Genomic DNA, 16,088 nt, shown 5'->3' with positions numbered 1-16,088 from the left:
GAAAGGACAGTATGGAGTGCAATAGAGATTGCATCATCTATGGATCTGTTTGGGCGGTACGCAAATTGGAGTGGGTCTAGGGTTTCTGCGATAATGGCTACAGAAGTGAGTGCTAAGGGTCTGTAGTCATTCAGGCAGGTTACCTTAGTGTTCTTGGGCACAGGCACTACGGTGGTCTGCTTAAAACATGTTGGTATTACAGACTCGGACAGGGAGAGGTTGAAAATGTCAGTGAAGACACTTGCCAGTTGGTCAGCGCATGCTCGCAGCACACGTCCTGGTAATCCGTCTGGCCCTTCGGTCTTGTGAATGTTGAACTGTTTAAACCAGCCAGCTGTATGTTGATAGTGTCGTCGTTCAGCCACGACTCCGTGAAGCATAAGATATTACAGTTTTGAATGTCCCGTTGGTAGTTTAATCTTCCGCGTATGTCATCGATTTTATTCTCCAAAGATTGCACGTTTGCTAGCAGAATGGAAGGAAGTGGGGGTTTATTCGATAGCCAAAGAATTCTCAGAAGAAGCCCGCCCTCTGGCCACTTGCAAATCACGGGGATCTGGGCCTGTTCCCGAGAAAGCAGTACTTCATTCGCGTTGGGCTCGTCAGATTTGTTAAAGGGAAAAAAGGATTCTGCCATTCCGTGGTGAATAATCGCAGTCCTGATGTCCAGAGGTTATTTTCGGTCAAAAGAGATGGTAGTGGCAACATTATGTACAAAATAAGTAAAAAATACATTACAAACAACGCAAATAAACTTCTTCTCGCACTCTGTTTTTCTCTCAGTCTCGCTCACCTTTCCCTTTCATGCATGTGTCTGTCTTTTCTCGCTCTGCATTTCTCCTCAGATAATCTCTGTGGATCATTCTTTCTATATACCCTCTCCTCCTATCTCTCTTTTACACATTCTCTCGCCCCCCCTTTCTGTTTATCGCTCTCTTTAATTTCTGTGATCTATAACACAGATTTGGGACACACTTAGAAATGACAGCTAAAAAATAAATAAATCCATAATCCATGTCTATTGTTAGAGACACAATGGGATAGTTATTATATCATTTCCTTTCACTAACTGCTTTCAATATCCACACAGTGAAATGTACTTATTGTTGCTATTACGAATCCAACCAAACAGACACTTTGAGGCCTGAACTGGCACCTCTGAGACAAATCTCGGAGTACACAACTGTGTAGGTCTGAGTGAAGGATATGCATTTGCATTTCTGAACGAAAGAACGCCGGAGGTTTAGCACATACATGCTGTGATTCGCTCCAGCAACCCCACTGGTAATACACACAGGAGTGGAACCAACAGCTGTTCTGTCCAGCTCTCACTGTTTAATCTGCCACTAAACCCAATCAGCACTGTGGCACTAGTCAACTGACACACTAATTAACTGTAAAGTCACACTACAAGCAAAAATAGGAACTGAAATAGGACCCAAGCATAATATAAGTACTGTAACTTCAACTCTAAAAACAAATACAGTACGTCACAAATCCTGACTTCCTAAACTCCAGTTAATACTGCATTAACGGCAACATTCAGATGTACACACACACACACACGTCTCAGATTCGCTCTGGTGTGTGAGGAGTTTTAGTGGGCACATCTGTCTCTGTCTAGTAACCTGAGTGACTCGTTTCTCCCAGCTGGTATCTGAGTCTTACCTGGATCCAGGGCCATCTGTCGTTCTCGGCAGCCGTCCATGCGTTGACCAGGCCCTTCTTGTTGAGCCGGGCAAAGTAGGGGTACCACTTCTGCAGGCCGAACAGAGCACGATGTGTGGATGAGGCTGTTATCTGCTGGTTGGAGATGATGCCCCCCTCCATGCCAAGTGGTCCAGAGCATTCTGAGAATACAGAACAAAAACAGACATGTATAGGGTTAGATAAAGGATGAAATACGTTTGCAATCATACGTTTCACAGGTATCTGGCTAGTGAGTTTAAGATAGAGGTTGTTCAAAACATGAATATTTTAATAAGGCATATGTATAGGTGTGCACCAGAGGAGCAGCATACTTTCTTCATAGGAATAATCTGATGGTCCACCGTCCCATTCTCTACAGCACTGCTGCTTTTCAATGTTCCTTCCTCAGTCCATGATTTTCTGTCCATGTCCATCTGTCTCAGAACAAGATGTACTCCATGGTTGGGCTCCCCTCCGTTACATCAGGCAGAGTCTCAGTCCTAAACACTGAGTTTTTGCCTTCGCTAACCGAAATCGTATTGGTGCTCTCTCCCATGGAAATCCTGTCCTTGATGTCGAAAAGAGTCAGGTCACCTTGACACGTGTTCAAACTAATGTCATTGATCTGGTTCATCTCCTAAATGTTTCCCTCAGTTAGAGGGCCCTTCTGGTCATCCTGCAACCCATCCTCTTCCACAGGAGCCATGGGTCTCTTCTCTAAGTCCTCCACCAAAAAGAGAGCCCTCAGACTGGCTCCAAAGGAACTCCAACTATTCTGCCTGGACAACATCATCACCACAGTCAACAGACCCAAGCAGGGTTTATATACCATCAATGCTCCAGAGCTAAAGTGGAGAGGCATGACACCAATATGGCTCAAATGAAATCACCCAAAGTGTAAGAATCCTTTTTACTGAGGATCTGCTAAGCAGCATGTCCAGGTACTTTAGCAGCATTTTAACAGCCGCATCTGTGGATTGTATACCCTGACAACGCTTTTCAAAGACAAAATGCTTCTTGTGCTGAACTTGGGAGTGCTTCTTTTTGTTGTGTCCATTATAATGCACACCGTGTCAAAGATGTAATTTCTTAAGCAAAATCAAACAATTGGGCCTCATCCCAGAAATTCTTAAAAATATTAATTAAAAACATGGGAGAGTTGAAAACAAATTGAAAACGAACTACATACTGTAGATTCCTCACATGCCCATCGTAGTGAGTGAATGTGAACCAAGGAATGGCACATTTTGGCTACTCTTACATCAGTACTTGGAAGCATAAACAGCATTGTTTCGATTTGAACAAGAACACACAACAGCCCTCGACTGTCAGGTGTTTAGCACCTTCCCTCCTTTTTATAATTGCTAGTCTGTGTGCAAAAACATCTGTTTTGCTCTCAAAGAACACAACAGTTTGTAAGTTTCCACCTACCTCACGCTGTAGTCAATTAGAGTGACATGATGCATGGGAATGGAACGATTTGACCATGTAGCAATAATAACTGTACGTTTTGGGATTGATTTATCGTCCGGAGAAATGCAGTTATGCTACGTAAATTAGTCTTCTTCAAATGCAACTCCACAACAAATAATGGGCGCTTTGTATATGTAATGCAACTAGAACATTTCAGATTTTCTGACTAATCATATCAAACTAAAACAAAATGTCATTCTCTTTTCAAAATAGACCAACTCAATGTGCTACATCTCAACCATCCACCCCTGTGTTTCGGGTGAAGGGGAACCCTGCGGGGGACTGGAAGGGTTAAAAGGGGTAACAGCCCAGCTTCGTCTGTACCCCTGGTTTTAGTGCTTCTCTAACTACTTTGGGCTTAATGCTATTTTTAGTGTTTTGCTCAGGCGTGCATTAACAGGCTGCTATGACACTGCTTTGCAAAGCATCTTTAAGGCCTTTGCCCACAGCGTTCTCGAGCGTCCCCAACTCACAGCTATGCATGACTGCTAAATATTAGGCGAGAGTAGAGGCACTCTTCTTAGGCGAATAAACCAGCATGTCATCGAGCTAGGCTTAAGCATGAAGGTGTCATGTGTTTTCAGACCTGCTGCGTACACTTAGTCTGTGATGAGTGATTTTCTTCAGCCACCAACTTCACATAATTGCACATAATTACAGATAAGTATTTTTCTAACTGAGGATGAATTTTAAGACCTGGGTAGGTAAAACGCTTCTTACGACTGCTCACCCTTAGGATGTTTCCACACTTGTTCCCTTTCAGCCAATTTTTGTGAACTCAGTGCCGTCCAAAGTAACTTAGACCCCTCAAAAGATCTGGAGAGATGGTCTGAGTTCTGTTCGCGTGAAGTCTCAAATCAAAATCAAATCAATCAAAATGTATATGTCACATGCTTCGTGAACAACAGGTGTAGACTAACAGTGAAATGCTTAATTAGAGATCCTTTTCCAACAATGCAGAGTTAAGATGAACATACATTTTCTAAAATAAAAATAGTGACAAAATGAAAAAAAAACACAGTGAATAACAAAAACAAGTATTGTTATTGTAACAGGGACTACTGTACCAGTACCGAGTCGATGTGCAGGGGTACGAGGTAATTGAGCTAGCTACATACATAGTAGGGGTAAGGTGACGAGGCAACAGGATAGATAATAGACTGAGCTGTAGCAGCAGCGTATGTGGAGTAGTAGCAGCAGCGTATGTGGAGTAGTAGCAGCAGTGTATGTGGAGTAGTAGCAGCAGCGTATGTGGAGTAGTAGCAGCAGCGTATGTGGAGTAGTAGCAGCAGTGTATGTGGAGTAGTAGCAGCAGCGTATGTGGAGTAGTAGCAGCAGCGTATGTGGAGTAGTAGCAGCAGCGTATGTGGAGTAGTAGCAGCAGCGTATGTGGAGTAGTAGCAGCAGCGTATGTGGAGTAGTAGCAGCAGCGTATGTGGAGTAGTAGCAGCAGCGTATGTGGAGTAGTAGCAGCAGCGTATGTGGAGTAGTAGCAGCAGCGTATGTGGAGTAGTAGCAGCAGCGTATGTGGAGTAGTAGCAGCAGCGTATGTGGAGTAGTAGCAGCAGCGTATGTGGAGTAGTAACAGCAGCGTATGTGGAGTAGTAGCAGCAGCGTATGTGGAGTAGTAGCAGCAGCGTATGTGGAGTAGTAGCAGCAGCGTATGTGGAGTAGTAGCAGTAGCGTATGTGGAGTAGTAGCAGCAGCGTATGTGGAGTAGTAGCAGCAGCGTATGTGGATTAGTAGCAGCAGCGTATGTGGAGTAGTAGCAGCAGTGTATGTGGAGTAGTAGCAGCAGCGTATGTGGAGTAGTAGCAGCAGCGTATGTGGAGTAGTAGCAGCAGCGTATGTGGAGTAGTAGCAGCAGTGTATGTGGAGTAGTAGCAGCAGCGTATGTGGAGTAGTAGCAGCAGTGTATATGGAGTAGTAGCAGCAGTGTATGTGGAGTAGTAGCAGCAGTGTATGTGGAGTAGTAGCAGCAGCGTATGTGGAGTAGTAGCAGCAGTGTATGTGGAGTAGTAGCAGCAGTGTATGTGGAGTAGTAGCAGCAGCGTATGTGGAGTAGTAGCAGCAGCGTATGTGGAGTAGTAGCAGCAGCGTATGTGGAGTAGTAGCAGCAGCGTATGTGGAGTAGTAGCAGCAGCGTATGTGGAGTAGTAGCAGCAGCGTATGTGGAGTAGTAGCAGCAGCGTATGTGGAGTAGTAGCAGCAGCGTATGTGGAGTAGTAGCAGCAGCGTATGTGGAGTAGTAGCAGCAGCGTATGTGGAGTAGTAGCAGCAGCGTATGTGGAGTAGTAGCAGCAGCGTATGTGGAGTAGTAGCAGCAGCGTATGTGGAGTAGTAGCAGCAGCGTATGTGGAGTAGTAACAGCAGCGTATGTGGAGTAGTAGCAGCAGCGTATGTGGAGTAGTAGCAGCAGCGTATGTGGAGTAGTAGCAGCAGCGTATGTGGAGTAGTAGCAGCAGCGTATGTGGAGTAGTAGCAGCAGCGTATGTGGAGTAGTAGCAGCAGCGTATGTGGATTAGTAGCAGCAGCGTATGTGGAGTAGTAGCAGCAGTGTATGTGGAGTAGTAGCAGCAGCGTATGTGGAGTAGTAGCAGCAGCGTATGTGGAGTAGTAGCAGCAGCGTATGTGGAGTAGTAGCAGCAGTGTATGTGGAGTAGTAGCAGCAGCGTATGTGGAGTAGTAGCAGCAGTGTATATGGAGTAGTAGCAGCAGTGTATGTGGAGTAGTAGCAGCAGTGTATGTGGAGTAGTAGCAGCAGCGTATGTGGAGTAGTAGCAGCAGTGTATGTGGAGTAGTAGCAGCAGTGTATGTGGAGTAGTAGCAGCAGCGTATGTGGAGTAGTAGCAGCAGTGTATGTGGAGTAGTAGCAGCAGTGTATGTGGAGTAGTAGCAGCAGTGTATGTGGAGTAGTAGCAGCAGCGTATGTGGAGTAGTAGCAGCAGCGTATGTGGAGTAGTAGCAGCAGTGTATGTGGAGTAGTAGCAGCAGCGTATGTGGAGTAGTAGCAGCAGCGTATGTGGAGTAGTAGCAGCAGTGTATGTGGAGTAGTAGCAGCAGCGTATGTGGAGTAGTAGCAGCAGCGTATGTGGAGTAGTAGCAGCAGTGTATGTGGAGTAGTAGCAGCAGCGTATGTGGAGTAGTAGCAGCAGCGTATGTGGTGAGTGTGAAAGTGTGTGTGTGTGGGGGGGTGGTCAGTATGCATGTGAGCGCATTTTATACTGTATGTGTGTGGGTATATGTAGTGTGTGTGTGTTTGTGTGTGCGTATGTGTGTGTTGGGGTGTCAGTGTAAGTATGTGTGAGTGTTTGGGTAGAGTCCAGTGTGTGTGCTTAGAGTCAGTGCATGAGAGTTAGTTCAAATAAGGGTCAATGCAGGTAGTCCGGGCAGTCATTAAATTAGCTATTTAGAAGACTTGTTTAGCAGTCTTACATGCTGACCAGACCAGACACATCACGTGCGTGAGAGTTGCAAAATAAATGTACACATACATATTATTCAATCATTGCACCCACACTGCTTGCGAGCGTCTGCATGGCCAGGCTTTAAAATAGAACATCATTCTATTTGTGACGCTCAACGCGCTGCAAGTCCTGCCTCTCAAATCTCCTCATTGGTTTTTAGGAGCATGTACCCATCTGGATGATTGAAAGATGAGCGTAAAGTTGGTTGCCAACCGCCATATAAAGTCCAAAGAAGAAAAATAAGCCTGAAGGAAGGAGGAAAGATGATGAGAAACTAATTCGGTTTACCGTTTTATCTGTGGATTAATTGTCGGAGTAGAGGACCTTGTGCATTTCAGGAAAAATAAGCAACCCAGTTTATATCCCAGGATAAATATACATAGCCGTCTTTGTATCCAAGATAATTGTGTAGTCTAGAGTAATTGTCGAGGTTACCTAGCCAGTTAGAGGTTACCTAGCCAGCTACACTTTCAAACAAAGTCAACAACGCAGCCACTGCTAGCTAGCCTATTTCACCAGCCAGCAGTACTATATCATTTTAGTCAATAAGATTTTTTGCAACGTAAGCTTAACTTTCTGAACATTCGAGACGTGTAGTCCACTTGTCATTCCAATCTCCTTTGCATTAGCGTAGCCTCTTCTGTAGCCTGTCAACTATGTGTCTGTCTATCCCTGTTCTCTCCTCTCTGCACAGACCATACAAACGCTTCACACCGCGTGGCCGCTGCTACTCTAACCTGGTGGTCCCAGCGCGCACGACCCACGTGGAGTTCCAGGTCTCAGGCAGCCTCTGGAACTGCCGATCTGCGGCCAACAAGGCAGAGTTCATCTCAGCCTATGCTTCCCTCCAGTCCCTCGACTTCTTGGCACTGACGGAAACATGGATTACCACTGATAACACTGCTACTCCTACTGCTCTCTCCTCGTCTGCCCACGTGTTCTCGCACACCCCGAGAGCTTCTGGTCAGCGGGGTGGTGGCACTGGGATCCTCATCTCTCCCAAGTGGACATTCTCTCTTTCTCCCCTGACCCATCTGTCTATCGCCTCCTTTGAATTCCATGCTGTCACAGTTACCAGCCCTTTCAAGCTTAACATCCTTATCATTTATCGCCCTCCAGGTTCCCTTGGAGAGTTCATCAATGAGCTTGACGCCCTGATAAGTTCCTTTCCTGAGGATGGCTCACCTCTCACAGTTCTGGGTGACTTTAACCTCCCCACGTCTACCTTTGACTCATTCCTCTCTGCCTCCTTCTTTCCACCTCACCCTCTCACCTTCCCCCCCTACTCACAAGGCAGGCAATACGCTTGACCTCATCTTTACTAGATGCTGTTCTTCCACTAATCTCATTGCAACTCCCCTCCAAGTCTCCGACCACTACCTTGTATCCTTTTCCCTCTCGCTCTCATCCAACACTTCCCACACTGCCCCTACTCGGATGGTATCGCGCCGTCCCAACCTTCGCTCTCTCTCCCCCGCTACTCTCTCCTCTTCCATCCTATCATCTCTTCCCTCTGCTCAAACCTTCTCCAACCTATCTCCTGATTCTGCCTCCTCAACCCTCCTCTCCTCCCTTTCTGCATCCTTTGACTCTCTATGTCCCCTATCCTCCAGGCCGGCTCGGTCCTCCCCTCCTGCTCCGTGGCTCGACGACTCATTGCGAGCTCACAGAACAGGGCTCCGGGCAGCCGAGCGGAAATGGAGGAAAACTCGCCTCCCTGCGGACCTGGCATCCTTTCACTCCCTCCTCTCTACATTCTCCTCTTCTGTCTCTGCTGCTAAAGCCAATTTCTACCACTCTAAATTCCAAGCATCTGCCTCTAACCCTAGGAAGCTCTTTGCCACCTTCTCCTCCCTCCTGAATCCTCCTCCCCCTCCTCCCCCCTCCTCCCTCTCTGCTGATGACTTCGTCAACCATTTTGAAAAGAAGGTCGACGACATCCGATCCTCGTTTGCTAAGTCAAACGACACCGCTGGTTCTGCTCACACTGCCCTACCCTGTGCTTTGACCTCTTTCTCCCCTCTCTCTCCAGATGAAATCTCGCGTCTTGTGACGGCCGGCCGCCCAACAACCTGCCCGCTTGACCCTATCCCCTCCTCTCTTCTCCAGACCATTTCCGGAGACCTTCTCCCTTACCTCACCTCGCTCATCAACTCATCCTTGACCGCTGGCTACGTCCCTTCCGTCTTCAAGAGAGCGAGAGTTGCACCCCTTCTGAAAAAACCTACACTCGATCCCTCCGATGTCAACAACTACAGACCAGTATCCCTTCTTTCTTTTCTCTCCAAAACTCTTGAACGTGCCGTCCTTGGCCAGCTCTCCTGCTATCTCTCTCAGAATGACCTTCTTGATCCAAATCAGTCAGGTTTCAAGACTAGTCATTCAACTGAGACTGCTCTTCTCTGTGTCACGGAGGCGCTCCGCACTGCTAAAGCTAACTCTCTCTCCTCTGCTCTCATCCTTCTAGACCTATCGGCTGCCTTTGATACTGTGAACCATCAGATCCTCCTCTCCACCCTCTCCGAGCTGGGCATCTCCGGCGCGGCCCACGCTTGGATTGCGTCCTACCTGACAGGTCGCTCCTACCAGGTGGCGTGGCGAGAATCTGTCTCCGCACCACGTGCTCTCACCACTGGTGTCCCCCAGGGCTCTGTTCTAGGCCCTCTCCTATTCTCGCTATACACCAAGTCACTTGGCTCTGTCATATCCTCACATGGTCTCTCCTATCATTGCTATGCAGACGACACACAATTAATCTTCTCCTTTCCCCCCTCTGATAACCAGGTGGTGAATCGCATCTCTGCATGTCTGGCAGACATATCAGTGTGGATGACGGATCACCACCTCAAGCTGAACCTCGGCAAGACGGAGCTGCTCTTCCTCCCGGGGAAGGACTGCCCGTTCCATGATCTCGCCATCACGGTTGACAACTCCATTGTGTCCTCCTCCCAGAGTGCTAAGAACCTTGGCGTGATCCTGGACAACACCCTGTCGTTCTCAACTAACATCAAGGCGGTGACCCGTTCCTGTAGGTTCATGCTCTACAACATTCGCAGAGTACGACCCTGCCTCACGCAGGAAGCGGCGCAGGTCCTAATCCAGGCACTTGTCATCTCCCGTCTGGATTACTGCAACTCGCTGTTGGCTGGGCTCCCTGCCTGTGCCATTAAACCCCTACAACTCATCCAGAACGCCGCAGCCCGTCTGGTGTTCAACTTTCCCAAGTTCTCTCACGTCACCCCGCTCCTCCGCTCTCTCCACTGGCTTCCAGTTGAAGCTCGCATCCGCTACAAGACCATGGTGCTTGCCTACGGAGCTGTGAGGGGAACGGCACCTCCGTACCTTCAGGCTCTGATCAGGCCCTACACCCAAACAAGGGCACTGCGTTCATCCACCTCTGGCCTGCTCGCCTCCCTACCTCTGAGGAAGTACAGTTCCCGCTCAGCCCAGTCAAAACTGTTCGCTGCTCTGGCACCCCAATGGTGGAACAAACTCCCTCACAACGCCAGGTCAGCGGAGTCAATCACCACCTTCCGGAGACACCTGAAACCCCACCTCTTTAAGGAATACCTAGGATAGGATAAAGTAATCCTTCTAACCCCCCCCCTTAAAAGAGTTAGATGCACTATTGTAAAGTGGTTGTTCCACTGGATATCATAAGGTGAATGCACCAATTTGTAAGTCGCTCTGGATAAGAGCGTCTGCTAAATGACTTAAATGTAAATGTAAATGTAAATAAATTAGCTCACAACAGCAAGCTAGTTAGATACATTTCCATACATGTTTCATGTTTATTCGACCTGTCCCTGTGCAGTATTAGAGAGAACAGTCTATGGCTTGGGTAGCTGGAGTCTGACAATTTTTTGGGCCTTCCTCTGACACCGCCTGGCATAGAGGTCCTGGATGGCAGGGAAATCGGCTCCAGTGATGTACTGGGCTGGGCTGTACTGGGCTGTACTCACCACCCTTTGTAGCGCCTAGCGTGCCTTGCTGTTGCCATACCAAGCGGTGATGCAGCCATTCAAGATGCTCTCAATCGTGCAGCTGTATAACTTTTACAGCTTGGAGTGCAATAGAGATTGCATCATCTCCGGATCTGTTGGGGTGGTATACAAATTGGAGTGGGTCCAGGGTGTCTGGGATGATGGTGTTGATGTGAGCCATGACCAGCCTTCAAAACATGTCATGGCTATAAATGAGTGCTCCGGGGAGATAGTCAATTAGGCAGGTTACCTTGGCATTATGAGCATTGGGACTACGGTGGTCCACTTGAAACAAGTTGGTATTACAGACAGGGTCAGGGATAGGTTGAACATGTCAAGGATGTCAGATGGTGCTCTTATGCATGGAAGCGAGCATAGAAGGCATTTCACTCTTATGTTAAGCTCACGCCACTCGACAGCTGGTGGCTGGGTTTCCCTTTTTCAAATCGGTGATAGTTTGCAAGCCCTGCCAGATCCGTCGTGTGTCAGCCAGCGTAGTGGGATTTGATCTTACTCTTATATTGACACTTTGCCAGTTTGATGGCTCTTCGGAGGTTGTAGTCGGATTTCTTATAAGTGTCCGGATTAGTGTCCCGCTCCTTGAAAGCGGGACACAGTGCGGCTGATGCCTGTAATCCATGGCTTCTGGTTGGGGTATGTACGTACCATCACTGTGGGGACGGCGTTGTCGATACACTTATTAACGAAGCCGGTGACTGATGTGGTATACTCCTCAATGTTATAGGATGAATCCCTGAACAGATTCCAATCTGTGCTAGCAAAACAGTCCTGTAGCTTAGAATCCGCATCATCGGACCACTTCCGTATTGAGCGCATCACTGGCATTTCCTGTTTGAGTTTTTGCTTGTAAGTAGGAGGAAAGAGTTAATATCTGATTTTCCCAAGGAAGAGTAAGGGAGGGCCTTGTGTGTGTTTCTGTGTGTGGAATAAAGGTAATCTAGAGTGTTGTCACCTCTAGTTGAACAGGTGACATTCTGGTAAAATTTAGTTAAACTGATTTCAGTTCCCTTGCATTAAAATCACTGGTCACGAGAAACGCTGCCTCTGAATGTGCATTTTCTTGTTTGCTTATGACCCCATACAGCTCGTTGAGTGTGATCTTAGTGCCAGCATCAGTTTGTGGTTGTAATATAGATTCAAACTCTCTTGGTAAATAGTATGGTATGCCTCTTATCATGAGGTATTCGAATACTGTTGTTATACATACATACAGCTGTTGTTAACAAAGCGACACACCGCTCCTCCCTTAGTTTTACCAGTCTGCCGTCAGATCATGATGATGCGTAGAAAAACCAGCAAGATGTATATCCATGTACTCGTTCAGCCACGACTCTGAGAAACATAGAATATTGCAGTTTTTCAGGTCATGTTGATAGGATAGTCTCAAACAGAGCTCATCCAGTTTGTTCTCCAGTGATTGCTAGTTCACCAATAAACAGGCGGTCATTGGAGGTGTATTTGCTCTCTGACGTAGTCTCAAAAGGATGCCGCCTCGCCTGCCTCCCGCTGCTTCCTCTTTCAAGTACAGGGGATTAGGGTCTGGACTGGGATAAGGAGAAAGTCCAGAGCTGCCAACTCGTTGAAGTAGAAATTTTGTCCAAATCGAGGTTAGTGATCGCTGTTCTGTCCATAGGAAATGATGGTGGAGACATTACAGTGCAGTACCTCATAATGAAAAAGAGTAAAACAGGTTTTTAGAAATTTTTGCAAATGTATTAAAAGTAAAAACAGAAATAACTTATTTACATAAGTATTCAAACACTTTGCCATGAGACTCGAAATTGAGCTCAGGTACATCCTGTTTCATTTGAACATCCTTGAGATGTTTCTACAACTCGATTGGAGTCCAGCTGTGGTATATTCAATTGATGAAACATGATTTGGAAAAGCACACATCTGTCTCTTTAAGGTCCCACAGTTGACAGTGTATGTCAGAGCAAAAACCAAGCCATGAGGTCGAAGGAATTGTCCGTAGAGCTTAGAGACAGGATTGTGTCGAGGCACAGATCTGGGAAAGGGTACACTAACATTTCTGCAGCATTGAAGGTCCCCAAGAACACAGTGGCCTCCATCATTCTTAAATGGAAGAAGTTTATGCCACCAAGACTTCCTAGAGCTGGCTGCACTGCCAAACTGAGCAATTGGGGGAGAAGGGCCTTGGTCAGGGAGGTGACCAAGAACCCAATGGTCACTCTGGCAGAGCTCCAGAGTTTCTCTGTGGAGATGGGAGAACCTTCCAGAAGGACAAACACTCCACCAATTAGGCCTTTATGGTAGAGTGCCAGACGGAAGACACTCCTTAGTAAAAGCCACATGACAGCCACCTTGAAGTTTGCCAAGAGTAATCCAAAGCACTCTCAGACTATGAGAAACAAGAATATCTGGTCTGATGAAACCAAGATGGAACTCTTTGGCCTGAATGCCAAGCGTCACATCTGGAGGAAACCTGGCACCATCCCTATGGTGAAGCATGGTGGTGGCAGTGTTAATTGTACTATACTGATTCTGTTTTACAAGTTTTTCATTGAGAGTACTTTAACTTTTTGTGTTTTTTGTTGGTTTGGCAATTCCACTGTCAGCCAGAGAAATATGCTGAGAAGGATTATCACCACAGCAATGAAGGTACTTGAAGTCAAACAGAAAGGCCTGGATGAGATCTTTAAGTTCAGGGCCCTCCACAAGGCTCACAAAATAATTTTAGACTCAAGCCACCTCCTGTACCTGGACTTTGAACTACTCCCCTCTGGGCGCAGGTATAGGGCACCCCTCAGCAGGAAAAACAGAACTAGACAATCATTTGTGCCAGGTGTGATATCCCTCCTAAATAGCTCAGGCTAATGTTCCTATCGACCCAGTAAGGCCAACAGGCTAGTCTCTTTTTATTGGTATGTAACTGTTATGAAAGTCATAATGTCAATTTGTTTTGTTATTTAAACACCACTTTAAACGTGTACATGACACTGCAACAACATTTCTCCATGGTGACAATAAAGTCAGTAAAGTAAGCATCATGCTGTGGGGATGTTTTCAGTGGCAGGGACCAGGAGACTAGTCAGGATCGAGGGAACGATGAACGGAGCAAAGCACAGAGAGATCCTTGATGATAACCTTCTCAAGAGTGCACAGGACCTCACACTGGGGTGAAGGTTCACCTTCCAACAGGTCAATGACCCTAAGCACACAGCCAAGACAACGCAGGAGTGGCTTCTGGACATGTCTCTGAATGTCCTTGAGTGGCCCAGCCAGTGCCCTGACTTGAACCTGATTGAACATCTCTGGAGAGACCTGAAAATAGCTGTGCAGCAACGCTCCCCATCCAACCCGACAGCGCTTGAGAGGATCTGCAGAGAAGAATGGGAGAAACTCCCCAAATTCAGGTGTGCCAAGCTTGTAGCGTCATACCCAAGAAGACTCAAGGCTGTAATCACTGCCAAAAGGTGCTTCAACAAAGTCCTGACTGAAGCGTCTGAATACTTCAGTAAATAATATATTTCTGTTATTTTTAATACATTTGCAAAAATGTCTTAACCAGTTTTTGCTTTGTCATTATGGGTTATTGTGTGAAGATTGATACATTTTAAAATAAGGCTGTATTGTAACAAAATGTGGAAAAAGTCAAGGGGTCTGAATACTTTCCGAATGCACTGTATGCACAAAAAAGTTAAGATCAACATTAAAAAAAAAACACAAAACATAGCAGAATTGCTATCCACTGCAACGCCATCTTCACATGTTGAAACGTGGTCCGGTTCCCTTTTTTAGTGCAATGTGATCACAAAGATCTCCAGGTTCGGTTGTCATTATTTCAGCAGCACACACTAGGATACTGCAACACTGTTTCCTGTCATAACCCCTCACATTGGTATAACAAAAGAGAGATGATGTGCAGGTTCGCAGAAGAAATTATGTTTAGATAACTTGTTTGCAACGTGATCTATAGCAGGTTGGGATTTTCTGTCATGAACTTGTTCTGGATGCAGCACTGCAGAGTGAGTAGTCACTAGTTGGCAAAGCCACAAAGTCCTTAAAGATTTTTGTTTTCAGGAATTTTTATAATATAGTCAATTTTGTCTTTGCAGCTGGCCCAATAAATATCATCATACTGATTTATAGGGCAACAAAAGCACTTCATAGTAATTCTCAGTTATTCATCTGCTATTTATCCTGTTACCAAACCTATCCCTCAATGGCTAACACAGATGCATACATGAACATATACTGTACGTCACCTAGCTCTTATTAGAAACCTCACTTAAACATTTGCATTTTTAAAAGGAAGTCACAGTAGAAGCCAGGGTTAAACTTCTTGTTGTCTGTGTGGGTCTTTGGAGGGTAACAACAAAGAGAATAATGAAACATTGTGGAGTGGTTAAGTTTACAGTCTATTGTTTTAATACATCATTTGTTTTAATTAGAATGTCTTCCAGCTTTTGCCAGACAACAGATAAGTAACAGATGACGATTAGGTAACCCTCTTTCTTATATGTATTTTTGGCTATGCCAGACACGGTCAATTATTATTCATGGCTATAACAATGATGTTGACTGATTTAGTTTTTCCCCTTCATCGTAGAATAAGTTGCTACAATTATTATTCCAAAGCGATCTTATTTCTTCAGATTTTCCACAGTAGCTAACATTCTCAGAAAGTCATTCTCAGTTAGGAGATATTTTAAGACTAAGCTTATATCAGTGCAATGTGTGCAGGTCAACAGCAAATACTGCACAACTTAGTCACTAACTTGTCTTGGTGACTAATGTATAAGAAATGCTAACATCCAATGCCGGGATTTGCCAAAGGTGGTATGACTAGAAATGTAACTGAACATACAGGACATGGGTATATTTAAACATTATAGGCTCGAAATGTAAGTGAGTGTTGATATACCTGCATTCAAAGCATGCTGATAGCATATGACACAACTATATTCCTTTGTTTAACTAGGTAACCGGTATGTGAGATGAACTGGGTGTCAACTGAATGTGTCACAGTGAGTACAGTATGCTTAACTGATGTCTACTCACTTTGGTCAGCATGTTGACAAAACTGTCCACTTTTTAGAAGACTCCTCAAACAGGGAGCACAATGAATCTACATGTTTTAGCCTTGGGCACTGACCAATAGGATGTGTCACGAAACACTATCCTGCAGGGTTAGCCTGCAGCACTAGTCATCAAAGTCTGTGATATGATGTTTTGGCCGAAAGGTGAAAGTCACAAGATGAAAAACACAAATACAAACCCTGTGAACCTGTGTAGCCTGGAGTGTAAAGAGACCCTTCTTATCAAGTAATAAATACTGTTGTGGGAGACGCAATGGCAATTTTGAAAACACCACCAACAGCAGATCCAGTTGCTGTAACAACGTAGCTAGGGAAGCAGGGAGCCGGTGATGTCTGAGGATTGTCCTCAGAAAGAGTCTATCTCTCTGTGTGTGTGTGTGTGTGTGTGTGTG

The 16,088-nt window shown here is 45.9% G+C and overlaps 1 protein-coding gene across 3 annotated transcripts in view; it reads right to left on the bottom strand.

The window, feature by feature from the left end:
* LOC139577168 (EGF-like repeat and discoidin I-like domain-containing protein 3) overlaps positions 1–16,088 on the bottom strand; it is a 204,313-nt gene that overhangs the window by 79,333 nt on the left and 108,892 nt on the right. For all 3 annotated transcript variants that reach the window (XM_071404062.1, XM_071404063.1, XM_071404061.1), the window contains one exon: positions 1,669–1,850. In XM_071404062.1, coding sequence (XP_071260163.1) covers positions 1,669–1,850 — 182 coding nt within the window. The remainder of the gene's footprint in view (positions 1–1,668; positions 1,851–16,088) is intronic.

This window comes from Salvelinus alpinus, chromosome 5 (assembly GCF_045679555.1).
Source record: "Salvelinus alpinus chromosome 5, SLU_Salpinus.1, whole genome shotgun sequence".
NCBI lineage: Eukaryota > Metazoa > Chordata > Actinopteri > Salmoniformes > Salmonidae > Salvelinus > Salvelinus alpinus.
This window is presented reverse-complemented; position numbering and strand designations above follow the sequence as displayed.